Consider the following 27510-nt stretch of genomic DNA (forward strand, 5'->3'; position numbering starts at 1 on the left):
ATCAAATAGTGTGTCAACTGCTTTTTCTCAAGGATAAACATGTTGGACAGTTGGACAATTTTTTGCCGTTATTAGAAAATAAATCAACATCTTGCCTGACAGTTTAGGTCTATTTCCTCAAAATAGGTTTTCCAAAGTGGACTCATCATGACATGGAATTTAAGCATATTTATTTGTTTACACAGGTTGTCCAGTTGCTTCTCAAAACGTTTTACAAATTAACCTTCATATCAATATTGTGTAATGTTGCTATTATCTTCCAGATACAGGATCTTTTATGAATGTAAAAGTAATTCATACTAATTGTAAACAGTGAAGGGTCATAGTAGGTATTCATCAAATAAATACTCATTCAGCACTTTTTGAAGGAGTGAATGACAACACAAGTACAGTCTTTTTGCAATTATTTTCTTCTATAACAGTCTAAACTGACATGGCATGTTTTCCTTTTCTACTGAGGAAAGTCACTTTTGCGTGACTTAATAATAAAAATTCTTTGGTTCAGCCAAGAGAAATTTACAAGCTAGTACCCCTGATCCTTTAAAATGAAAGTAGCTGGGATTGTTTTCATCCTCCTGTGTACAGAAGAAACGCTTCAGAAATGTGCTCCAACACCCCGTTCTAGTCAGTACTGGTCACCTGGCTGGTGTGAAGGGCATGATCAATACTTGGGGCTCCCTAGACCAGAGCTGACCAGTTAGGCTGAAATTTAGAGACCATGGTCTGTCAGCTGGAAGGCAGCTTTTGTTCCAAGGTGTGCCGACGGAAAGGTCACCCTTTATCATCAAAACCCTGTACCTCCATTGGTGGTGGCATCTTTAAGGACCTTAGAATTGGGAAATCAGTCTGGCCCCGTCCACATGCATTGCAGCCAACTGTGTACAGCGGTTCCAACTTGAGGTTGCCGTCAGAGCGGTCCACACTCCTGGGTGAAAGCAGCCAGAGATGTTGGGTCCGTCCCGTGTTATGGTTGGAAGAGTGATGGAATCACTGTGCCCTGGAGCCAGTGCCGGGGGGGCTCTGTCTTGTGGGCCGTCGCAGTTCCCGTGTGAACGTTCTCTCTACCACCAGATTTGAATGAGACCACAGAAGGGGAGAAGAGGGAAATCCCCACACAGTTAAAGAGGAAGTAAGGGTTGCTTCATATTTACTGTTGGTGTAAATGCTTTGCACTGATTGTGTGGTATCTGAACGTGTGCTCGCTGCTGTGGCGCTAAAATGCAAGAGCAGACGGTGATCCTCTTCAGAACACTTCTGTGGGGAGGGGACAAAGGACCTATCAAAGAGAAGTGCAGACTCGGCAAGAGTTCCTGAAGGAAGTCCCTGCATATTGACTCTGGCCTTGGTACTGTCCTCAGCCACCTGGTTGCAGATTGCATCCGTGGAAGAGCCTGGCCTGGTCTGAATCTAACCTCCAAAGCCAGGGGCCATATTTCTTCACTTATGATAATTTGGGTTCAAAGTACAGTCCCTTAACAGCTCCCTGCTTCAAAAGCCCCGAACCTCTTTGTTTTCTTATGCTTGCCTGTACATGTTGTTCAAAGAGCTAGGTTTATAAACATGGCTTTATTATAATCCTCTCCTTTGCTTTTAAAGATAGACTAGCAAATGTATTTTCGTACTCAAACTTTGTCCCCTAATTTTAAATGTTTTCTTATATTAAGTTTGATACCTGAAAACATCAGGGAGTTAACGTGCCAAGGCCACATCCCGGCAGGGGATGCGAAACCCTTGCACCTGCGCCTGGGTGGGTGGGCTCCTTGGAGTGTGGGCAAACACAGAGGCATGTTGGTTTCTCAGGAGCTGAGTGTGTTTTTTAAATATATGTTTTCATGTCGTCATTTTCTAAATGTTATATAGTATTTGATTTTATTCTTTGGTGCATTCGTTTAGAATATTTTTCATCTCCAGCCAGTGGGTTTTAATTTACACTCTTGTCATTGATTTTAGGTTGTACAGTGTTATGGTCAGAAAATATGTTTGTAAATATTCTTTGAGCACGTAATAATGTGACATGCTATATTTTGCAAAGTAAAAAGTTCATTATATAGTTGTTAACTCATCATTGTAATGCTGAGTTGCATATTATGATATGTATTTTTTGTTCACTAAAGCTCTTATAGACTGTTTTATCTTAAAGATTTTCATAGAGTTCCCATCTATTTCCCCTTGAACTTTTAACGGTTTTACACAATTCCATGCATTATAGAGATGAACTAGTCCTTATAATGAACTGCACCTTATATAAACTTTTAAACATTTTTCGTCACAGTTGTCCTGAGTGGCCTTCGATCAGAATTTCTGTCATAAGTCACTGAAGTGTGCAGTTAGTTGAAGATTGCGAATATCGTTTTATTTTAGTTTTGCTCTTCTACTTGGCATTTCATGTGATACCTTTTTTCCTCTTGCTTCCAGTGTGCCAAGGGACAAGTAACAAGCTCACCCAGTTGGGCACTTTTGAAGACCACTTTGTGAGCCTCCAGAGGATGTTCAATAACTGTGAGGTGGTCCTTGGAAATTTGGAAATTACCTACATGCAAAGTAGTTACAACCTTTCTTTCCTAAAGGTTAGTTCAATGAATTTGATTCTTACCCAAATATAGTGGAAGTAAATATAAGTAGATAAAGGCCTTGGCAGAATTTAACTGGCAGTGTATTTACTTTTGCTGTGGCAATTATAAGTCCTAGGGACCTACACATGCAAGTTTTATGAAAAGTCCACTTTACCAGCTAGTGTCAAGTTACAGCTATAAAAGAAAAACAAAGAGAAACAGATTAGTCTGGCATTCCGCTATCATCGTGGACACTAATCTTTTAACCGTCACTTCAGCCATGGTATCCTGACATACTGGCTCTTTAGAAAAAAAAAAAAGAAAAAAACTCCTGCTTTGTAGCATTTGACTATTTCCTTGGTATAAATACCCCCACCATGGTTGATTTCCAGCTACCAAGAGTTTAACAACTCATTCACAAAATTCCCAGATGTGCCACAGCAGCCTCTAATGAGCCAATGGGAATCAGCCCTGAAGGCTTCTGAGTTTGGTGTAAACTTAGGATTTGATTGGTTTTCTTCTGGGGTTTTTTGTCTTTTTTTTAATAGGAAAACCTGCAAGATAGATAGAAAATAAATTAATAAAACATTTCCCTTTTCATCTCAGTGTGTTGAACAGCAAGCAAAATGAAAGTCACAGCATTCCTAAGTAATACACATGGTCCTTTGTTATTATTATCAAGCTCAAGAGGCAAAAATGCAGGAATCATTGTAAATTCTGTCACCTCCCATGGGATCCAGTGGTAATCACCTACACGCTTCGCATCTGTCAACCACTCCTGTCCAGCTAGGTGTCCTGGGCTCTCTGGACCCATTTCAGATCTTGCATTCGTGAGTTCCTCAAAAGAGAAATAATACGTTTATGTTTTATCTCCTTAGACCATCCAGGAGGTTGCTGGCTATGTACTCATTGCCCTCAACACAGTGGAGAAGATTCCTTTGGAAAAGCTGCAGATCATCAGAGGAAATGTGCTCTATGAAAACACCCATGCCTTAGCAGTCTTATCCAACTACGGTGCAAATAAAACCGGACTGAGGGAGTTGCCCATGAGAAACTTACAGGGTGAGAGGCCAGGGAATGGGGAGGCTGTAAAGGCAGAGAGTGACCTCGGATGGTACTCAGCAGACTTGGTGCTTTTCTGAATTCCATTCAGAGAAGACTTTTATTCATCAGACACAGATGTATTTGCGTGCCAGCCATGGGCAAGATACAGCAGGTGGAAGTTGCTAAGGAGATAGTAGATGGTGGGGTGGGAAGGGAAGATTTAAGCCAAGTACCAGTTCTCCCTGGTTCATGGAAAAGTATCCAGAGAGTTCGTAAAAAGTGGTAAAGGTTCTGGAAAAAAGAGAGTATGACCAGGTGATCGGAGCTGGAATGCTTAGACAGTTTGCCGGTCTCACCACCTGGACCTCAGGTATAAGGGACATAACGTGAAAAAAATCAACCCTTATCTGAGACATTTTCCAGATTAATGCTGTTATCCGGAAAGCCATTTTTAAGTTAAGGATAGGGAATAAAGGTATTACAGGAGAAGTCTGAATTCTTGTGAGTAGGGCACTTGTGTGAGTTCTGTGAGAGGAAACTACAGAAGATGAAGAAAAGACGTCAAGTTGATTTTTAAAAATTGAAGGTAACAGTGATCGTGCCCTCACCACGCGGCAGGTGCAGTGCCAGCTGTGTTAAATTGGTAACTTCATCTAATGCCCACAACCTTCCTTGAAAGCAAGTGGTAGCTCTGCCACTGTACAGATAAAGAAATGGTGGCAAAGTAACCCTCCTGAAGTCCCACATGAGCAAAAAGATGGCCGGGGATGGCCACCCAGTCTGTGCCCCCAGAGCCCTCGCATCTTCCACGCAGCTCTGACGAGCGAGGGGGCCGACCCCAAATGGGGGATGAGAGCAGAGGATGCACGACAGGGTGAGGGTGCTGGGCGGGGAGGGGCCTGGTCCCAGGCCGCGGTGCTGGGATGGCTGAGCGTCCAAGCCCCATGGAGCCCGACGTCCGCTCTCCAGGTTGGCTCCTGGGCTCGGCATTCAGGAGGCGACCTTAGGGCTTCCCACCCCCTCACCTGCTGGGCGCAGCCCCGGCGCTGGGTCGTGCTGTCCGTGCGCGGTTGTGCTCGGCCCGCCTGGACGCCCATCCTGCCTCACGCTGTCACTGTCTCGTGGCGACAGGCAGAGGCGGGTGGGAGCGGACGGTCGGGTTCCAGCCCCGGCTCCATCGCTCACCAGCCAGGCACCCGGGAGCGTGTTCTCTGTGTCTTCAAACATGGGGATGAACGATGGTGACAGACTTCCGAGGATGGCTGAGAAGACTCAGTGAATTGCTCCAGATAAAGGGCTGGACAGCCGTTTCTTCGCTTGGTATTGGGGTAGTGTCAATCCCGATTATTTAATGTTATTAAATAATCCTCTAATGTGGGTTACTGGGCGAGAATTACACGCTGTTATTGATAACTAACGCGGGCCTCTGCTGCCCGCGGCTTCTGTCGGGCCCTCGGCCTCCCCGCTGGCGCTCTCCCGGCCCCTGGTCTGTCGTCCCGAGGGTCCCGCTGCCCTGACGTCTCTCTTCTGCGTCTCCAGCGCTGACCTCTCATCAGTTTATCCCTTGACTCTGGCTCCCTCCTGGTGAACGTTTTCACTTGGGTGTCCTGCTGCCGTCTCTGACTTCTCATCCAAAGCTCCCTTCCCGACCCCCCAGCCTGCCTCTGTGGCCCCCGGCGCCCGCCCTCCCTCGGGTTCCTCCACGTGCTCCCGTCAGCCTTCAGGAAACGTCATCCTTTCCATCAGCCTCAGAGAGCTTCCCAGGGAGAACCCTTCCTCTGCCACGTCCTTTTCCCGCTGTGGGATGCTGGGCATTAGCTACGTATGTAGATTTGAGTTACAGTCAGAGGACCGTGCGAGGATTAGCTCAGGCCACGCGTATAACCCAGCTGGCCCCAGCCCCGTTGTGAGTCGTGGTCCTCTGTGGACGTGAGGTCATTAACTGTGTGACGTGTCCCCCACGCATGTCGCCTCTTAGAAAGGGACCAACAGAAATCAGTCATCTCCGCTGACCCCGCAGCTCTTGCTGCTGTGCTCTGTGTACACAAGTCATTCAGGAAATGTTTACACAAATGTCACGGAGGAAGCACTTGTCCTCTGCTCAGGCTTGACTTTTCTTATCACCCCTGACTTTTCATGTCTTCCCAGCTCTTCCTTTGAACAGTTGAACAGTTTTACACCTTGGCATTCCCGGTGCCCGTCCCGTCTCTTCCTCACATGTACATATCCTCCTGCTGCACCTCACTCCCACCCCCTTTTCTCCAGTGAAATGCTCCCAAAGCCCCTCACACCATCCTCCCTTCCACCCGCCCTTCCTGTCGCGTCTGCCCTTTCACGTCGTCATCACACGGTCATTCCGGTCCAGCCCAGACCAGCCCCCCCCGGGAACCACCGACTCACTGTACACGTGTCGTTTGTGCTAAGTGACTAAGGCGTTATCTTCTTTCCTCCCCATATTTTGAAATTCTGATCATTCATGGTTCAAAGACCCAGTGCAGGGGGAACCCTGACTCTTCCACAGAGGAATCCATCAGGTCATTTTCCACGGCCCCCCAGTGAAGTTCCAAGGGGAGTCTCGTTTGCAGGTGGCCGTCTTTTAGCAGGAGGCACAATGTGAAGAGACGCATGCCTACCTCAGGAGAATTGAGGAGGGACGGCACATTTGCTCATGGGGGTTCCTTCCTCACGCAGAGATCCTGCAAGGCGCCGTGCGATTCAGCAACAACCCCGTGCTCTGCAACATGGAGACCGTCCAGTGGAGGGACATCGTCCACGCCGACTTTCTAAGCAATATGTCGATTGAATTTCAGAACCAGCTGAGCAAATGTAAGTGTTCCACAGGGACCCCTGCCCCCAACCTGCAGCTCCTAAGGTGGGCAGAGCTGTGGGGCTGGGGTGGGGATCAGAGAAGGCAGAGCTAACACTACGTTACATTAATCTAATACAAAAGTAAATATTGATAGTAAACAGATGATATGCTCACCGGAAGACAGCGGGGAGGAAAAAGTCTGTTTTTCATGGTGGCAGCTCCCCTGCTGGCAGATCACCTGCCCCCCCACCCCCACCCCACCCCACTCAGGACAGCTAAGCCCTCATGTGGCATTAAGAAGAGCCCGTCATGTCAGCCCTGGCGAGGGGGCTTCTCGCATCTTGTGTGAGGGGACTGACTAGACTTTTGTGAGCTTCTGACTTGCTGCCGAGGCTCAAAGTAGCGCCAGGCCCTCTGGAAAGCTTTGGGGCTGAACCCTGCCCTCCTGCTGATGGGCCTGGGTACTCCCACATGGAGCCCCCAGCAAAATTGGGGCGCATATGGGGACGCGTTTGTCCATCTTTAACTAGTGCCCGTTACCTAGTCCCTGCCATTCATCAGTAAAGCAGCCCATGCAAGGGAGAGGCTGGCCGGGGCCAGGCTGCAGGTCAGGGCTGCCCCATGAGCGCTGTTGGCAGTGGGAAACTGAGGACCCTGAGCTCCGCTTAGCCGGCTGCCTTCCTGATCGCCCTGACCTTCCGGTCTTGAAAATAAGAAGCCATCATCGTTTCCTGCTTCTCTGTTTCCCTACAACTAAGCAGTGGATGCAGGGGTGTTTTTTTGTTTTTGTTTCTTGGGGGTTTTTTTGGTCTCAGAATTTGGAGCTGAGGGCTTCCCTGGTGGCGCAGTGGTTGAGAGTCCGCCTGCCAATGCAGGGCACACGGGTTCGAGCCCTGGTCTGGGAAGATCCCACATGCCGCGGAGCAGCTGGGTCCGTGAGCCACAACTACTGAGCCTGCGCGTCTGGAGCCTGTGCTCTGCAACAAGAGAGGCCACGATAGTGAGAGGCCCGCGCACCGCGATGAAGAGTGGCCCCCGCTCTCCGCAACTGGAGAAAGCCCTCGCACAGAAACGAAGACCCAACATAGCAATCAATCAATCAATTAATAAATCTTAAAAAAAAAAAAAAAAAAAAGAATTTGGAGCTGATATGGATCTTAAAAATCAACTGGAGCTGCTTTGTTTTTTGTTTTTTTCTCTGATTTGATTGATTGATTATGATAAAATACCCTTAACATAAAATTTACCATCTTAATCCTTGTTTTTTTTAAATAAGGACCTTTTTTCCTTTTGTGTATTTTTGTGGTGAACTTTTTTTCTTTAATTTTCTTTATTTTATTTATTTATCTTGGTTGTGCTGGTCTTAGTTGTGGCAGGCGGGCTCCTTAGTTGCGGCTCACTGGCTCCTTTAGTTGCGGCACGTGTGCTCCTTAGTTGCGGCTCACAGGCTCCTTAGTTGTGGCATGCGAACTCTTAGTTGCGGCATGCATGTGGGATCTAGTTCCCTGACCAGGAGTAGAACCCACGTCCCCTGCATTGGAAGGCGGGTTCTTTACCTCTGTGCCACCAGGGAAGTCCCCATCTTAAGCATTTTTAAGTGTGCAGTTCAGCAGCATTAAGTACATTCACATCGTTGTGCAGCCATCACCACCGTTTATCTCTTTGCATTCTGCCAAACTGAAACTCTGTCCCCTTTGAACACTAACTCCCCACTCCCAGCCCCTGCATCCACCATCCTACTTTCTGTCTCTATGAATTGGACGACTTTAGGTGCCCTGTAGGAGTGGAGTCACATAGTATTTGTCCTTTTGTGACTGGCTTCTTTCACCGAGCACCGTGGCTCTTCTTGAAGAGTCATCCAAGTTATAGCATGTGTCAGAACTTCCTTCCTTAATATGGCTGAATACTATTCCATTTGTTTATTCATTCATCTGTCGATGAACACTTGAGTTGCTTGAGTTGCTTCCACCTTTTGACAGTTGTGAATAGAATGCTGCTGTGAACATGGGTGTTGAGCCCTTTGGTTTTGTAAATATATTATTCCAACAGACACTCAGCATGATACCTACTATGTTTGCAGGAAACCAAAAGCTTTCTTTTACAATGCAAAATTTTATATTATCCAGAGATCGAGGTTAGCCTTTCCTCAGCTCTCTGATGGACAGTGGAGGAGGTTAAATTGTGTATATTTATAGCAAGAAAAACTGACATGGAAAGGCTGTGAACCTAATATGGGTTTGCCATGGACCAGATCAGGCAACCCAAAGTGGCACATCTGCCCTCTCACACCACAGCTGTGGGAAACACCTGGCAAGAAAGTGTTGGGAAAGAAGAATGGTGGACAGGTTTATGCAATAACAAGATTAAAATATTACAAAGCTATGAACTCTAAACCAATATGGTATTGGTTTAAGAGTAGGCATATACAAATAAGAATAAGATAATAAGAATAAGCCTAACTGTATCAAATGTCCATAAAGAAATGACATTGCAAGCAAATAAGAAAAGAATTCATTATTCAATAAATTGTTCTGGAATGATTTCACTACTAAGGGAAAAATATCAAAGTGACAGAACTATTAAGGGTTTTTTTTAAAGGATCTAGGGATATTAGGTTAGTCACATTGGAAATTAAGTGATGTAGAAAAATATTTTTGTTCAAGAATGTTCCCTACAGCCTTGTTTATAATAAATTTTGAAAGCACCTTATGTATCTAAAAAGAAGAGATTGGTTAAATAAATTGTGGTCCAGCCATGCCATTAAAAATTCATGTTAGGTAGAAAGATATTTACTTTTTTTTTTAATTTATTTATCTATTTTTGGCTGCTTTGGGTCTTCGTTGCTGCGCACAGGCCTTCTCTAGTTGCGGCGAGCAGGGGCTACTCTTCGTTGCGGCGCGTGGGCTTCTCATTGCGGTGGCTTCTCTTGTTGTGGAGCACGGGCTCTAGGTGCATGGGCTTCCGTAGTTGTGGTGCACGGGCTTCAGTAGTTGTGGCTGTCAGTCTGTAGTGCACAGGCTCAGTTGTGGCGCACGGGCTTAGTTGCTCTGCGGCATGTGGGATCTTCCCGGACCAGGGATCGAACCCATGTCCCCTGCATTGGCAGGTGGATTCTTAACCACTGCGCCACCAGGGGAGTCCCAGAAGGATATTTAAAGGCATGGAAAAATTGTCATAACGTTTTATCAGTTATTTTTTAAGTTATAATACAGTGTGTAGTGTGATATTAATTCTTATATGTAGATATACTTATATGCCTATATTGATTACCTCTGTATGATTCTCATTTCTTCTTCTTGCTTTGTTCTATTATCCATATTTTAAATAATGTCTAATTCTTTTTTTGTCACAAAAGGTTAAGAATAGAATCATAAGCAGACTTTGAATTCCTTGATTGGCAGATGTTTTCCTGTGTTACAGAAAGATGCCATTAAACGTTTTTATTTTAAATATTTTCTTTTATAAACATACTGTATGCTTATAATAGAAATTTGGAAAATATGGGGAGGTATCGGGTAAAAACGAAAGATATCGTGATATCATTGTACAGACACAGCCACTTTGAACATATCTATGTGTTACTTTTGCTCTTTCCTCTTAGTTTCTTTCTCTCTTTCTGTCTTCATCTTCATCTGTCTCTCTTCACAATGTACAACCCACACCATCCATCTGGGGCTCATACTGCCGTCCTTCAGGGTTCTGAGAAGTGCCAGCATTGCACTAATGCCTTTCGCCCCTGGGAGCGATTGTAAACCTTGTCGGTCTTATTGAAGGGGTGCCCTGGTCCAACAATCACTTGGCAAATCGTCAGCTCTTCTGTTTGAAACCGAAATTCTCCCAGACACTGAATTCTTCCTGACTGTGGGAGACTTTGGGACACACGTTAAGTCCCTTGGTTACTGTGTCTTTGCAATGGAAGTGATCGGCATGGCTGATCTCTTTCTAACAAATTTGGTGGTCATCTCTTCTCTATGTCTGTATATAGAACACTCGGTCTTCAGATTTCTTAATGCCGATGAAAACAAAACACAACTGATGAGATTAAAACAGTAGCTGTCATTTATAGTCAGTCATTTACAAAAACTGCACGAATGGATTGATCAATTACAGATAGTTTCAGACAGTAACTTGCAAATTAATAGCTGAAGTTTTAGATAATCAACCAGGTGACACAGAACATGCACGTCCTACCCTTTGTGTGGCATCCAGGCCTCTCTCCCTTTGGCGTGGAGTGTAGGAGTATTTATTTACAGGACCCCAACTCCTGGGATCACAGAGGATTGGACACGGCACGAATGTGGTTGGTGCATACCCATCCCCCCAGATGAGACATCCTTAACATCATTGTGGGAGATGCTGGAAAATTCTCCGAGCCTAAGCAGATTTGAAATCTGGACCCACGAGTCCATTTAAATCCCAGTTTTCATGGCCTGCGACAAGTCAATAATCGCTCTCCTCCTCAGTTTCCACAACTGAAATGTAAATAAAAGCAGTACCTGGTTCTTTTTTTTTTCTCATGAGAGTCTTTTTTAAATCATCTTACAAACCAACCAGTTGAACAAACAGAGAATAAGAAATTTGAAAGCACTTCCTTGTTTCTAGGATGTGGCTTTGCCTAGGGGCTTGAGAAGGGGCCATCAGTTTCTTGTTCCCTTTCCCTGAAATATGAATTTAACCATTACTTTTATATTTTAGGCCCAAAGTGTGATCCAGTCTGTCTTAATGGAAGCTGCTGGGGTGCGGGGAAGGAGAACTGCCAGAAAAGTGAGTCGGGGAGCAGAGTTTCACTGGCCATCTTCTCCTCTTACACTTGCATTTGTTTTCCCTTTGAAGACTCCGAAAGCATTGTTGATTTTAAGGCCAGATGTTAGCAGTTATGTGAATGACAGTCTTGCAAATCTCCCCGTGTGCAGTTTAGTCCAGCGCGGGCTATTGTTGGCACTCCAGCCTGTCATAAGTCAGTGCAAGTGGGCCACCCGTGTACCAGCCATTCTCTCTGAACAATATGTTTGGCAGGTTTTCCTGGGAATGGGGGCTCGTCTGTGTTACCTGAGTCATGGCACCCCTCCCTCTCCTGAGTACCCACCTCCAGAGAAGCAAGAGTAGCTTCTTCTTCAAGGGGGTTTTTCTGCAGGAATCCTAGTTCGGGAGCATGAACGGCCAAGGAATCTGGGGACATGTCAGCTTGAAAACTTTAAGTCTAATTGTGATGCGACTGTTATGTCCTTTTAAACACTACTTTCTGGCAGGCGTCATGCTCTTTGTACATGCTTTCTGTTACCCGCCCTCCCCCCCAAACTCAATTCTCATCGGTATCTAATTTAGCAGTCTGCAAGTCCAGAGTTGATCTGAGTCAGTTCTCCTAAGTGATGAGAAACAAGTAGGAAAAAAAAAAAAAAAGTACAGTAAGAAAGATCAAGACTCAGTTGAATTGAGCAGAACGTGAATGTTTGGGAACTTAAGCCGCAGAATCACCAACTTGATCCATCTTTCATCCGCTGTTTGCAAGTGCTCTGCGAGGTCCCGGGGAAGGCACCCTTCCTCCCTCCCGGGCCCTTCAGCTCACGGGTGGCCTCTGCTTCTTTCCAGTGACCAAAGTCATCTGTGCCCAGCAGTGTTCCGGGCGCTGCCGCGGCAGGTCCCCCAGCGACTGCTGCCACAGCCAGTGTGCCGCCGGCTGCACGGGGCCGCGGGAGAGCGACTGCCTGGTAATAACCCCCCCAGCGGCTTCTCTGGCCCGGGATTCGGAGAGCCTGCCCGTGACTGAAACGTACTGACTGGCGTCTGTAGCCGCGGGGGTGACAAAGCATCTTATAGTGTCCTGCCTTCCTTCACCACTTACTTGGTGACCTTGGGCAACTTACGTGACCTCTCCGTGCCTCTGTTTCCTTGTCTGACAGTGGTGGAGAATAAAGTGCCTACCTGTTAAGTGGTCTAAACGGCACAGTGTGTGTGGCGTCCTTACCCAGGCCCTGGGCATAGAATGAGCCAAAACACGAACTGTGTGTTATGGGCCCCTAATGTCTCTTGGGGCCAGCACCAGCCTCGTCTCACTGTTTATCGTTCCACACGATTCTCATTGCAAACCTAGGGCGTTGATGCCGCAGGGACCCCTAAAATGTGTACGGCGAAGGTAAGGGGCCACACAGATCCCGAGTGGCAGGACAGCTGGGGCTCCGTTTGTGCCTTTCGCCCCTAAAGCCTCTGCTCCTTCCACCTCGGCTCAGAGGCCTCCTGCACATCCCTCCACACCCACCCCCCGCCTCCTCGCCCCCCCCCCCGTGGGGTCCCCATGCCCTCGCTGTTGTCCCTGTTGCTGCAGAAAGCTCAAGCGAGACCTAGTGTCCCCGTGGGCCGTGGGTGCCACACATCTGATTATGGGCACCTTGTGAGTCCCGAGACATCAGGACGGACAGACAGGGTCCCGAAGTCAGAGCTGAGCGAGCTCCAGACTGGGAGACTCACCTTGGATGGGATCCAGAAGAGTCTGGTTTTCAGGGACAGGGGGGCTAAAGTTCCAGAGGCTGGACAGGCCTCCAGGCTTTGGACTCGGCTGGTCTGGGCCGGTCCTGATGTGCGGCTGGAAGGAGACGGCCCGAGGCCGTTGGTCAGGACCCCTCTGTGCGTGGTCTGGTCCCCTCTGCACGACACCCCCGAGTCCAGGTTCTCTGCGTTTGGCAATAAATTCTAAAATGTGTCCTCAAGTGTTGTTGAGGAGGGAAACCTGACGTAAGTTAAGCTGAAGAATAATTTCACCGTAGAGTTAACTACTCTCGTGTGTGTACTCCTGCCTCGTTTTGAAAGTTAACGGAGACGTGTTTTTCCCTCATCATAATCCGTAAACTCTGACAGCTGGGACAGTGGATTTAAGAAAAACCATGCTTTTAAGAGAAGGGTCTTTCTGACTGTACCGAGAGTACTTTAGTAGACGTGTGTGCTCTGACCAAACACCTGGACGCAGAGAACCGTGGCCGCGGCTCCCCGCACGGAGTCTAACAGCCGCCCCCCCTCCCCTGACAGGTCTGCCGCAGGTTCCGGGACGAAGCCACGTGCAAGGACACATGCCCACCACTCATGCTGTACGACCCCACCACCTACGAGATGAAAGTCAACCCGCTGGGGAAGTACAGCTTCGGCGCCACCTGTGTCAGGAAGTGCCCCCGTGAGTGCCCCTCGTGGAGACCCTTTCGTTGTCAGGCACCCCGTTACCTGTTCTATCTCCTGCTGGCATCCCCGCGTCCCCCACTCACACGTCCTTGGGTCCCTGTGTTCGCCTCAGCGTCAGGCAGGTGAGGGGACGACTGCTACTCCGGCCTCGAGTCAGTTCTTGTGTCCTGAGCCCCAGCTGTGGTCGCCCAGAATATCCCATCGTCTGACTGGCACAAACCCATGACCACTGGGCCATTTTCCCGTTTAGCTCTTTGCAGGTATTTAAAAGGCCCAAGTGAGAGAGTAGTTAGAAGACCTGCCTTCTTTAGTGGTTAAAAGTCTGGTGAAGGTTGTACCCTTAGGAATACTGCAGAGGGGTTTTTGCTTGTCAGTCGGTTTTGTTTAATCATTTGGGCTTGGGTTTTGCTTAGTTCTATTTGGGCTTTACAGATGGCTCTGGTATTTAGGGAATTGGCAACATGAATTATTTCATGGTACAGGAAGTGTAGAATTGTCTAATTAAATTGTTTTAGTAACCAATCTTGATTTCCAAGAGGGAAGATTAAGGAGAAAAAAAAAAACGTTTAAGAACAATTATGAGGGGGAGGTTTGCCCTACCAGATCTGTGAACATGAAATTTTATAATTTATAAATTTGGAACAGAAAAAAGAACACACAACTAGAATAATAAACCACTGTAAGGTAAATGACGAGCTAAGAACAATTCGCCACAGTCATGACACAGGTAGACTCTCTGAGAGACAGCTTAACAGGCAGAGTTTAAAGTCCACAGGAAACCACTCAGAGCCTCAGAGAACAAAAGTAGACGGTTTTCAGAAGGAAAATGACAAATGCCCAGCAAATAGGTTTGAGGATCCACTTGGGAAAGTCACAAGGAACCCATAGAGTTCCTGAAAAGTATAGACTAATATTTGTGTTAATAGGTTATGAACACAAACACGTGTTCGCACCGGTGAGGGCAGCCGGGACAGTGACCGGCGTCGGGGCTGGTGCCGAGCGTGGGCACCGCCCCCCGCGGTGGCCGGAGGGGACGAGGGCAGCCCCGGCGGGAGCGTGGTCTTTGTGTAGCTTCGCATTTTCTAATAAATAGTCAAGCTTCAACCACAAGTCCTGAAGGGAGAGACCCTACGGGAACACAGGCTGCAGGGAGGGGGCGGGGAGCACTGTGACCAGCGGGCGGGCGGCGCCCCGGGGCAGCCCGGCTCCTCGCCGCCCGGCGCCTGGCGGGGAGGCCCTGAGAGCCCGTGAACCCCGCACCCCTCTCTGTTCGCAGCCTTTCATTCTTTGTCCTTAAAGTAAACAAAACCAGAGGATCAGCCCGTCATGGAGGGTCGTGAGGCCCAGGAACACCTGGCGCCGCTCTCGTCACCTTCCTTTCACTGTCCCCCAGGTAACTACGTGGTGACGGACCACGGCTCGTGCGTCCGCGCCTGCAGCTCGGACAGCCAGGAGGTGGAGGAGGACGGCGTCCGCAAGTGCAAAAAGTGCGACGGCCCTTGTGGCAAAGGTGGGAAGCCGCCCAGTGCGGGGGAGGGGCTCTCTCTGCTCCCTGCCCCCAGGCCTTCGGCATCGCGCTCAGACGAGACGTGAGGGGGTCTCCAGGCTCGGAGATGCGTCCCTTCCTGTACGCTCTGCCCTGTTCCTGGGTGTCCTCAATGCCAGTTTATCCCTGCTTATCCTGTACTTTATCTTTTATCTTGAAATTTTTCAAACAACAGCCAGAAACGTTGCAAGAATAGTGTGATGAACACCCATGTGCCCTGCACTTAACTTTACCAATTTTCAGTAATCGCCACATTGCTCTCACTCTGTGTTTGTGTCTCTGTGTGTGTGTGTGTGTGTATGTGTGTGTGTGTTTTCTGAGCCCTGTGACAATTACAGGTGTTATAACGCTTCACCCTACATTCGCCAGCACGCTTTCCTACACACGGGACATTCCCCTAAGTAACAAAAGACGGCTTCACTCTCATCCGGAGTTTAACATCGATTCAATGCAATTCTAGTTTTCAGTTTAATTTCAACTCCCCCACTGTCCCAATACGTCCTTTTTAGCTGCTTTTCGATCCAGAGTCCAGCTGAGGGCTGTGGGTTCCACGCTCTTCGTTAATTCAGGACCATTTCTCAGCCCCCTTTTCCCCGATGTTGTGCAGAGTTGAGGCCGGGTGTTTTGCAGGACGTCCCTCGCCTGGCCTGGGCACGGTTTTCCTCCGGGCGGGACTCAGGTGGGCAGGAGCATTTCCTCTCATTGCGTCCCACCAGGTGGCACAGCCATTTCATCCCGTTACCATGACGACAAATTTGATGATTTGCTTGAAGTAGCGTCAGTCAGATTTCTTGGTGGTTATAAAGGAGTGATTTCCTATTTCTATCATTTCTTCTACATTTACTAGTTGACATTCTTTTCTAAAATAGCCTTTTTAGTACCCATGTGAGGTCATTGAATCCTTTTTTTTTATTCAGTTTATGGTAATCCCTCCTGTCATTATTCACTTTGATGTCCAGACTTTCTCCCATGTGGCCCGTGGGAGCCTCCCCAGTTGGCACCTGGGTCCTTTGGGCACGTGGCAGGCCTAGACCACGTCTTCCACTTCCACAGAAGATGCATCTGCACTCTTTGTACCTTGCCACTTAAACTTAGCATACCCTGGAGATCTCTCCAGACAACTTCACGTGACTCTTCCTCATCCTACTTTGCAGCTGCTGGGCACTCCCCAAACCCTATCCATAACCCCCTATATCCTATCCCCTCTACCATAATTTATCCAGCCAGTCTCCCTGTATATGGTCATTGAGATTATTTCCACTGTTTTGCTGTTACAAAAAAAAATGCCTCAGTGAATAACTGCTTACCTTGAACATGTGCTTCAGATGCCACCTTCCCTAAGAAGCATCTGTGATTTCAGCTGAAACTGATTACCACCTCTGTGCTCTTACATTGCACGTGTGTTCTTTCACGGGGCAAACTCGGCCTCCGTGCTCCACGTCATCGAGTCCCTCCAGCCCCTCTAGGGGGGTCTGTGCCGTCACGATCCCCGCTTTACAGACCCACGAGCTCCCAGCGGGTCTCTCTGGCCACCTGGCCTTGTAGCTCCTGTGCGGCAGGGGTGTCGGGGCCCTGAGAGATGAGTATCCTTTGGCTCCAGGAGACCTCCCGGCAGAGGGGACATGGAAGGAAGAAAATAACCTGGGGCAGTGCCTGGCACAGAGGAAGTAGAAGAGTTAAGCCCCTGAAGAGAGAGAGGGTTACTATCAGCATCCTCAAATGGATCAATAAAATCAGAGATTATTTTTGTCTTTGTTCTGTTAGTTTTGTGTTCAACAAACATTTCGATTCTCCTGTAATCATTATGCTCTATTTTCTACCCACCCCCAGTTCATATCCTGGAGTAGTGGCCAACTCAGATCCCTTCGGGTATAGGGCGACGCCAGGAAAACAAAGTTTGGAAAATGCATGTGTTGATGGTCCACAACTTCTCCAAATCTGATCGGTCTAGGGGTGAATGTGTAATTTTTCTCCAAATTTAGGAATTCAGGTAACCCCACCATCACCATCACACCTGAACAGAGAGAGAATGGATATTCTTTCAAACATGTGGAATTCTCTTCCGAACCCGTAATTAAACGGCAAGTCCCCGTTGGCAGGCATCTGCCTCGGGGCTTGTTTGGCCGAAGCCGCCTCACTCTGTTGTCAGCCAGAGCCTTGGAATACTAAACCAGCCTCGCCCTCACATTCCCAAACCCACAGGAGGCAGATGCAGCGCAGGGCGAGCCTGGAGGTCCAGGGGGGCTGACGGGACAGACCCCACTGCCAGGTGGCAACCCAAGCAGCAGGGACTCCGGACAGAGTAGAGCAGAGGGAGACGGACGGAGTGACGGGAGGGACCTTGTCCCCAGGGAGGCCTGGGTGAGGCCAGGGGAGGACCTCATCCTGAACAATGAGATTTTCCATGATTGTTCTTCAAAGTGAGATACAATCTGAAAGAGAGGTACCAAAGATTGCACCGTGAATTCTAGAAGTAGAGCCACAACAGATAAATGGGCTTTCGAGGGAGCTGGCATTTGAGATGGAAATTCGGGAGTGAATGTAAATTAATAAATGGGCTCAGAGTGTGGAAAAAAGGCATCTGAGACTGACGTCACAATAGGACACAGATCAAAGCACATGACTTAAGTAAACACTGTGGAAGAAAAGCAATTTATCTGATAAGAGTTATCCCAGTATTTCTTATGATGTAACATCAGACGGCCATTAAAAACCATGTTTGTGAATGGTTTTAATGACAGGACAAATGTTCACAGCATAACAAGTGGAAAAAAAAAAAACAAACCAGCTACATATCTAGTGTGACATAACCATGGGGGATAGCTAGAAGGAAATTTTCTGAAATGTCAAAGGTACATAGCAGAATTGCTTGTCATTTTGTTCCTCTTTATTCTGTGTTTTCAAGGTTTTCTCAGATGAATGCATCTTGCTCTTTTCATTAAAAAAAAAAAAAAATCTATGCATATTGTTTCTTTCAGTTAGGAGACCAAGCCGCAGGCCCAGTTAGGCGAGGGGAGGCGTTGAGGGATAGTAGGGGCACGCGGGTGGGCACACACAGCGTAGGGCACACTGCCACGGAGAGGAAGCTGGAGTCCTCAGGAGCAACTGCACTCTGGCCCAAGTGGGGAAAGTGAGGAGGAGAAAGCAGGTTCCTCGAGGACAGCCGTGGCGTCTCCTGTAACCACTGCAGCCCCAGCCCTGCCGTGGTCCCTGGGCCTTAGCAGGCCTAGCAGTGTTTGTTGAGTGAATGAATGACAGCGTGGCGGCAGTAGTTCCCACGGCTGCAGTTTCCTGCCCGCTCCCCTCTGCCTGTGGAACACTAGCTATTCTTGATTCAACAAATGCGAGTGGAATAAACACCTCCCTTATCTTTACAGTTTGTAACGGAATAGGAATTGGTGAGTTTAAAGATACACTTTCCATAAATGCTACAAATATTAAACACTTCAGAAATTGCACCTCGATCAGTGGAGACCTTCATATCCTGCCAGTAGCATTTAGGGGGTAAGTAAAGATTAAGTTACTGATATAATAGAAGAAAAGGAAATCAGCTTTGTTCAGTGGCAGGTTGTTACTGATCGTCCTGTTACTTGTTTCAGTGATTCCTTCACACGTACTCCACCTCTGGACCCAAAGGAACTGGACATTCTAAAAACTGTAAAGGAAATAACAGGTGTGTGCCGCTAACATATCATATGAACATTAACAGGAAATCAGTGTTTTACAAAGAGAACTTGTAGCAGTACTTTCTTCTCCTTTGGCATAAAAACATTTATTCTGAAATTCTACCATTAATGAGTAAGTAGTTCTTTGATGTTTTTCAAAAATGCAGTTTCCCCTGCACTCGAGAGGTGAGCTCTTTAAGCAAAGAGTTAGGTCATTCATGATGTGGTGTGAACATGTCTGATCTCTCACTGCCCAGCCCAGGCCAGCCGTCCGAGGACCAGCCCAGGACGTGGTGGGTAGAGGGAGGGGGGCAGCGGCGAGCGGACAGCCGGCTCCCGGGCCTGGAGACGCACTTCACATCCTGCTCCACCACCGGCAGACCTGGGCCTGGGACCCGTCAGAGCTTCACTTCCTCCATCCCTAAAAAAGAAATAATCAGACTAAATAGCAAGGTTGTTTGGAGAATTGGAACTAAATAAGGATAACATGTCAGGCTCCTTGTGGCGCTACAGCTCGGCACTGGCCGCTGTCATTGAGCACGGCGGCCTGCTTGGGGTCTCGCCCTTGGAGCACAGCCTGCGGGGTGAGAGTCGGGCGGTGGCCCACGGGCAGCGTGCCTGGTGCACACCGACGCGTGCGTGCGTGTGCTCGGGAAGACGACTGGAAGGACGTTCACCTCCCCTGCTCATGGACACGCTCCTGAAAATCCTACAATACTGTCTCATACAAAATAGAAATTTCTAAGTGGTGTGTGTCTGAACCTTCCTTCTGCCTTATAGGGTTTTTGCTGATTCAGGCCTGGCCTGCAAACAGGACTGGCCTCCATGCTTTTGAGAACCTGGAAATCATACGTGGCAGGACGAAGCAACAGTAAGTTGACCCCAGCCAAGGCCTGGTAGACCCTTATTTTTTGTTCTTGAAATAAGACTTAGAGAAGTGCTACAGAGACAGTACAGAGAGTTCCCACACATCCTTCACCCGGCTGCCCCGATGGTGACACCCTACATCAGCGTGGCACAAGAATCAAGTAAAGAAATCAGCAGTAACTGAACTGCAGACTTTCTGGGATCTCGCCAGTTTTTCCATGAACGCCTTGTGTGTTCTGTCAGCCCACACTGCATGCGGCTGTCACATCTCCTTGGTCCCTGCAGTCGGTGACAGTTCCTCTGTCTTCCTTGTCTTTCATGGCCTTGACCCTTTCAAAAAGTATTGGTCAGGCATCTTGTAGGATAGCCAGTGTTTTCTCCTGATTCAGCTGAGGTTTTGCATTTTTGGCAAGGACAGCGCTGAGGTCACACATCCTTTTCAGCAAGTCATTTCAGGGGACCTGAGAGGCTTTTTAACATTGAGTGTTTCTTTCAGGATTTCCACTTTTCCAGCTCCAACAGTGAAATACACACACACACAGACACACACACACACACACACAAGCACCTTTAACATAATAAGGGTAATAATGAGTTTTGTGGTGAGGGGAAGTTTGGGACTCTCTTGTTCAAACCTGCCTTGGAAACCGTCTGGTTCTGAGAACTCTTTCCCATAATTGACCCCTAAGAGGGCTACATAATATTGTGCAATATTAAAGAAAGTCAGACGACAGTACATGTAAAATAAGCATCACTCTCCAAAAACCGTCTTGGCTTTGCATCTCTGATGCAGCTCATATCACTTCCCAGAAAGGCCCCTGTGCTCTGAGTTCTCAGGAGTACTTCTTTTGCCCAAAGTTCATACAGAGATGACAGATTTAGGTCAGTTTTCTTGGGCGACTAGCATGTACCTCTCAGCTTAGTTTTAGGGATTTAAACAAGATAAAGATGACTTTTTTCCTTTTCACATTTGCTGAGAAGCCCAATGATGCACCGTCCCTCCTGGGGCAGTGTGACCCCTGGTTCTCAGCAAAGCCAAACCTGCCCTGCAGGGAAGACCTCAGCTTTGTTCCTGCTGGCTTGCCTCCCCTGGGCACAGTTTGGGGGGATTCCTAACAGCAGGGATGCAGGTCTAATACACAGGAGCCAGGCTGTGGGAGGACAGAGGGAGGAAAGGGTGGGGAGAGAAGAAGAAACAAGGAGAAGAAGGAGTCTCCAAATTATGCTTTGACTTCTGTCATCTCACGCCTTCATTATCTCTCTCTACTGTACTGTCTCAACTGGCCCATTCTACGTCCTGGTGTCCAATGAGCTTCCTAAAAATGCAAATCTCCTTCCTGTGGTTTCCCATCATTTGCAGACAAAAACCTCCACGTGGTGTCTAAGGTGGTCCATGCTCTGGCCTCTTCCTCCTTCCCCAGGCCCCCCTCCCAGCTCACCCCCACCTCCAGCAGTAGTTCATGGTTCTCAGTGCCTGTCACGTGCTCCTCCAGGTGGTTCAGGACTTCCTTCCCTTTAGTCGGAATAACTTCCATCTGGTCACTTGATGAACACGTACTGATCACCCCGTAGGATCCTAGCACAGGGTTGGGTAGCAAAGAAAATATCATAGTTCCTGCTCCCAAGGTCCTGACAATCAGGCATCACCACTTCCGGGAGACCCCCTCCCCAGACTTGTTTAGACCCCTACTCTTTGCCTCCGTGGTACCCCTGCTGGGTTAAAATTATCTACTCATATGATTGTGTCATCACTAGACAAAAGGTTTTTTGAGAATAGGAAATACACACTTAACCTAGAATTAGAATAGAATTAGTCACATATTACCTCAAATGTTTGTTCAATAAATGGATGGGTGGATGGATAGATGGACGGATGGGTAGACGGATGGATGGAAAGATGAACCTATGATTTTTTAAGTGTATTTGGATATTTGAGAAGTTAGAACATGTTCTCAATTCCCAGGCAAAATTAAAATGCAGCAAATCAAATAATGACATTAAGACATTTATTCAGCCCCTAGTCTGCCACTGGGATTAGAGATACTAAATGAACAAGGTACTAGCTTTTCCCTGAACTAGCTTTAAAAAGCACTTGCAATTTTCCAAAGTTGCAATACATACCTTCTACAACATGACTTACAACCCGTGGAAGGCAGTTTGTGGTAAATCTAAAGTGGTACAGAAAAGCAAAGTTTTTAGTGATACTGTGTTTTCATAATTTTTCATGACATTGTTTTTCTTCTCTCCAACTTAGTGGTCAGTTTTCTCTTGCGGTTGTTGGCCTGGATATAATGTCCTTGGGATTACGCTCCCTCAAGGAGATAAGTGATGGAGATGTGATCATTTCAGGAAACCGAAAGTTGTGCTACGCAGATACAATAAACTGGAAAAAACTCTTTGGGACCTCAAATCAGAAAACCAAAATTATAAACAACAGGAGTGAAAAAGAGTGCAGTGAGTCATCACTTTGGTCGATTGTGGAGATGGTTCCAGCGGGTCATTTATTTTGATTTAGAATATTGAAGAACCATTCCCAAACATTAAAATTACTTTTTACTTTTGTAAAGAAGCAAATTAAAAGAAATCTGTATATTCTTAATTGTGAAGTTCATCAGAATTGTTTCTAGATCATTCTCATTTCATAGGATGAGCTTGCCTTGAAGTCTAGGCTATCAATTACTGGTAATTTACAGAACTAAATGTAGTATTAATTATATTGCATTTTTTTAATTTAATTTTATTTATTTCTTATACAGCAGGTTCTTATTAGTTATCTATTTTATACATATTAGTGTATACATGTCAATTCATCCCGCCATCCCGACCCGCCCCTCTTCCCCCAATTATATTGCATTTTAGCTGTGTGTTGCTCCCTTCTCATTTCATCCCCAGTGACTATAGCTAGACACACACGTGCACGCGCACACACACACACACACACCGGAATGGGATGAGTATTTCACACGGGCATTTCCAGTTCTGAGTTTAGAGCCATAGTCAGCTTTTGAAGCGGGGCCTGCACCGTAGCCTGTGCTGAGACCCTGGCCACCGGCAGAAGCAGACCTGAGTTCACATCGTGGCTCGAGCCCTTCCTAGCTTTGAGACCTTCGTCAGTTTACGTAAATCTTTGGGCTTTGGCTTCCTCATCCATGAAATGGAGGTAATAATGATTGCCACACCATAGTGCAGTTGAGAGAATTGGTGAAATTCTGTGTGCCTTGCACACGGCAAGGAACCACACGCTTCCCGTGCTGTTCCGGCAGCTCTGAGTGTTTCAGCCAGGTACACTCAGCCCCCAGCAGGGCAAAGGGGACTTGCAGTGGGCCTCCGGAAGCCCTTTTTTGCATCACTGCTTCTTCCAGGGGGCCCAGCATGTGTTTGAGCACCTCACCCACCCTTGGCCACTGTTCCTTGGCTGACCCGTGTGGCTCACCCTGTCTTCGCAGAGGCCACGGGCCACGTCTGTAACCCGCTGTGCTCGTCAGAGGGCTGCTGGGGCCCGAAACCCAAAGACTGCGTGTCTTGCCGAAACTTCAGCCGTGGCAAGGAGTGTGTGGAGAAGTGCAACATTCTAAAGGGGTAAGAGGCTTTGTTTTTTAATCCCTATGGTTTTTTGTTTTGTTTTGTTTTTAAATTTATTTATTTATTTATTTATTTTTGGCTGTGTTGGGTCTTCGTTTCTGTGCGAGGGCTTTCTCTAGTTGCAGCAAGCAGGGGCCACTCTTCATCGCGGTGCGCGGGCCTCTCACTGTCGTGGCCTCTCTTGTTGCGGAGCACAGGCTCCAGACGCGCAGGCTCAGTAGTTGTGGCTCACGGGCGCAGTTGCTCCGTGGCATGTGGGATCTTCCCAGACCAGGGCTCGAACCCGTGTCCCCTGCATTAGCAGGCAGACTCTCAACCACTGCGCCACCAGGGAAGCCCCAATCCCTATGTTTTGATTAAAAAAAATAAGACTTTGGTTTTATAGGTTTATAGTTAATCAGTCAGATTATTTTCCTTTTTTTCCTTTTCCTTTGTTTTTGTTTGTTTGTTGACAACTGTTAATCACAAAGGGAAGTGAACAAACTTTTTTCATTACTTAATCCAATCCAATTTATAGAGTCTCTCTTTATCTGGAAATATCTTATATTTTTCCTAGCTGCACAAAGTTCCCAAGACAAACAGAACAGTCTTCCATGGTTCATATGGCCAAGACCATGGCCACTGTAGCACAGCATTCCTACTGTGTCAAAACACAGCTTCTGGTTAATTTTTGTTTATGTTCAAGACACACTGAACAGTGCAAATAACTTCAAATATACCCATGGACAAAGAAATAAACAGTTGTATAACATTTGTTGAATTTATTGCAATCAATAAGAAGTACAGTCTGTTGATTCTATAGGAATTTTGATATTGAGTAAGGTTTTGAATGACCACAAATAATGACTAAAATAAATTAATAGGAAAGTGAAATGGAAGGATAGAGACTGGCAGAGGCAATTTTTTTTTTTAATTTAAAGAACAAGAGAAATTTCATGATTGATAGAGAAGAACGTAGGAGTTACAGATGGCTCTAGGAAATCTTCCTTTCTGTTTCACTATCAGGGCTTGGGCTACAGCTCAGATCAGAAATACTCGGAAGCAGGATGAGAAGACCAAGTTCAATTCTGTAGGAATCTTTAGCTGATAGGCTCATTAGCCTAACATAGTAATTTGCATAATTGATAGTATTGTTTCAACAAGAAATATTGGTGCAGCCCTTACAGCTGCAAACAGACACTAACCTCTCATGTCTTCAGTGCTGACTTCTCTTTGAAGCGACAAGGTGATTAAAATAGCCACGGCGGTGGCACCCGGGTCTGCCCATTAGAGAACCCCAGTGTCCAGCGGCACCTCCTCCACTTGCAAGACTGGCTCCTGCAGTAGGTGTGGTAACCCAGAGAAGAAGCACAGGGAAAAAGTCCCGCAGCATATTTGGTTTAATTGATGCCGTCTGCCTGAGAGGACTCAACGGACCACGTCTTTGGGTGTAAACACTCCTTGTTCACTGCCTAGTTAATTACCAGTCGTCTTAACAGCTGCCACAACTACAGTGTCTTTTCAATCAAACATCAGCTTGTCGCTTAACGTTAATCTAAGTTTGAGGAATGGTTAAAATAGTACAAGCAAAATTTTTCACGCCTGTGTTCCCTACTTGCTGTTTTTAGGAACAACCATTGAGGAAACTTTTAAGAGCCGTCTTTCCCTTTCCCAGGCATTAGTCTAGATACCATTTCTTTGCAGCTTAATTTAAATATCCATGAATCTGCTATTGGAGGGGGTATCTTCTATCTTAAGGACTGATATCTTAAGGACTGTTTTCTTCTTTTTTTTTTCCCCATGTGGCGCCTTGCTTATCTAATATTCAAAAACTGTGCCTGGAGAAAAAATGTAGGGAAGATGTTTTGATTATAACGGAAGCTGATGTTTTTTGTTCCAGGAGAAGATGACCAAAGATTCCGCTGACAAGAATCAGTTTATTACATTATAGTCCTAGATTCCCGGCCATTCGACTTTTACCTAAAACTGTTTTGACTTTCTAAGAGAGGTGATTTGTGTCATCTGAGCTCTCAGACAGGTGAAGCCAGACAGCATCCTGCAGCAGGGTCTCCAGGGACGGCACTGACCAGTTTCCCGTCTTCTCCCGTCAGAGAGCCCAGGGAGTTCGTTGAGAACTCCGAGTGCGTGCAGTGCCATCCGGAATGCCTGCCCCAGGCCATGAACGTGACCTGCACGGGACACGTAAGGAGCATGTTTGATGTCACCCCCTACACGTCAGCCGTAGCCCGCGAGGCTGACCCTCACCCCTGTCACCCTGTGCCTGCGGGGACACACATCCAGCACACTCCCCGCCCACACCTGAGGCCGTGCCATCTCACAGCCGTCGGGGGCTGTGACCGAGGGGAAGTCAGCACACACCCTGCCTGGCACGGGCATTCCCCTTCTCTGTCCAACCCCAGATGCACGTGGTGACGCCCGTCCTCACACCACAGAGCAGGGCGCCCTGTGGACGGGGCACACCCACAGGCAGCCTTCAGTGTCCCTGACATCTGTCATCATTGCTTTATCGTCTTAATCAGACATCACCAAATTCTTATTTGACATGAGTTTATCGTTATTTGAAGAGTGTTCTTTAATCGCAAAGGAAAGGTTTTCAAAATTCAGTTTCACATCTACATGTTCAGTAATAATCTTTTACAGAGTGTGAGAATGCAGGTCCCTCTCACACCAGAGTGCTCATGTTGTTAATTCTCAGTATTATTTATATGAGGAGCTCTGTTTGGATTTGAATTTCAACAGCCATATCTAAATCTAGTAACGGAAAACATTTTTCAGAAGTTCTTTAAATCAGACAGAAGACGGGTAAGGCTCAGTTTTGAGGTACAGGCTGCCAAAATGGCTGGTTACAAAGGAAACCACTGGTTTTTAGGTTGGTGTTCGGTTTCATTTTCATCAGTGAAATAAAATAACTGGTGATGTTGACCGACTTAGTCATCTGATTGTTCTGGCTCTGGGAATACTCAGTCTTTGAGACATGGGAGCACTGAGCCAACAGGCAGACCGTCCCCTACCCACGTTATTTCAGCCCTTTGTGAAGTGTGTGGACACAACCCAAGCAGCCCCAATGCATTCATTTCTGTGGGTTTTAACCGACGCATTCACATTTGACCAACAGAATCAAATTTAGCATGCTGCACAGTTAATTATGCAGCCAACACTGCATTTACACGTGCCACCTTCTCAACGCTGGAGAAATGTAGTTGTGGGTTTTCTCATCTGGGCCTTTGGCAAGTACAGCTTCCCACTGAGGCCCCCCTCAACTCCAAACACGATTCACAAGGAAGTCCATCTGACCGATAAGGATATAAATATACATGTAGGCCAATCAAGAATGCTTTGACAAGGAAAGATGCCCACAGTTTATTAAGTAAAATGTAATAAAGCACATAGTACAGTTTCTTTTATGTTTTATATATATATATATATATACGTATATAAAATACACGTTTAAAGTCAAGAAGGCTTTATTCTCAGCTGTTAACAGTGGTCACATCAGGCAAGTCACAGAAGAGCTCGTCCACTTTAAGAACGTCCACGTCGTTTGATTTTTTTCATGATAAGCATTTTAAGTAAAAAGTTACTTCATTCTGAAAAAGAGAGAGACATAAGTAAATGTTTGATTTATGAAACGGTTTTTCCACCTCGGTGCAGGGACCAGGCAGCTGTGTAAAGTGTGCCCACAACATCGACGGCCCTCACTGCGTCAAGACCTGCCCTGCTGGAGTCACAGGAGAAAACAGCACCCTGATCTGGAAGTATGCAGATGCCAATCACATGTGTCACCTGTGCCACCCCAGCTGCACCTACGGGTGAGTGCAGAAAGCTCTGGGTCTGCAAAGGAAAAGGCAGAAGAACAGGGTGCTTCCCATCTTGCAAATTCGTAGATTGAAAATGTCTCCAGACTTTCCAGTCAGTCCAGTACACAGGTTTGTATTTGAGTCAGTTCCTCCAGGTGTTCTGGTCCCACGGCCACGGCAGCAGCAATGATACGCTCGTGGGCAGATCATGGTGCTGGCGGGAGAGCCTCTCAGCCTCTCCAGGTGTGTCTCGTGCCAGGGCCCTGTTCTGCGGTGCCAGCATGTCCCAACGAGAAGAATAAGGGACAGGAGGAACGAGAGCAGAGGTCCTGCCCCGTCCCCAGAGGTTTCTATATATATATATATATATATATATATATATATATATCTCTTTCCAGATGACTGGGATTCCTGTGGGAATCTTTTATTGGTTTACAATTAATAGAAGATAACATTGCCTGGAATGTTGCCTAAAGATGCT

At 47.0% G+C, this 27510-nt stretch overlaps 1 protein-coding gene across 6 annotated transcripts in view; it reads left to right on the forward strand.

The window, feature by feature from the left end:
* EGFR (epidermal growth factor receptor) overlaps nt 1–27510 on the forward strand; it is a 190842-nt gene that overhangs the window by 127900 nt on the left and 35432 nt on the right. For all 6 annotated transcript variants that reach the window (XR_014246833.1, XM_082399622.1, XM_082399623.1 and 3 more), the window contains 14 exons: nt 2416–2567; nt 3431–3614; nt 6288–6422; nt 11101–11169; nt 11995–12113; nt 13426–13567; nt 14966–15082; nt 18496–18622; nt 18718–18791; nt 19564–19654; nt 21905–22104; nt 23097–23229; nt 25323–25413; nt 26884–27041. Coding sequence is in view for 5 of the 6 variants with exons in the window: in XM_082399622.1 (XP_082255748.1) it covers nt 2416–2567; nt 3431–3614; nt 6288–6422; nt 11101–11169; nt 11995–12113; nt 13426–13567; nt 14966–15082; nt 18496–18622; nt 18718–18791; nt 19564–19654; nt 21905–22104; nt 23097–23229; nt 25323–25413; nt 26884–27041 (1792 nt within the window). In the remaining variant the exon portion in view is untranslated. The remainder of the gene's footprint in view (nt 1–2415; nt 2568–3430; nt 3615–6287; nt 6423–11100; nt 11170–11994; nt 12114–13425; nt 13568–14965; nt 15083–18495; nt 18623–18717; nt 18792–19563; nt 19655–21904; nt 22105–23096; nt 23230–25322; nt 25414–26883; nt 27042–27510) is intronic.

This window comes from Balaenoptera borealis, assembly GCF_965194805.1.
Source record: "Balaenoptera borealis genome assembly, chromosome: 7".
NCBI lineage: Eukaryota > Metazoa > Chordata > Mammalia > Artiodactyla > Balaenopteridae > Balaenoptera > Balaenoptera borealis.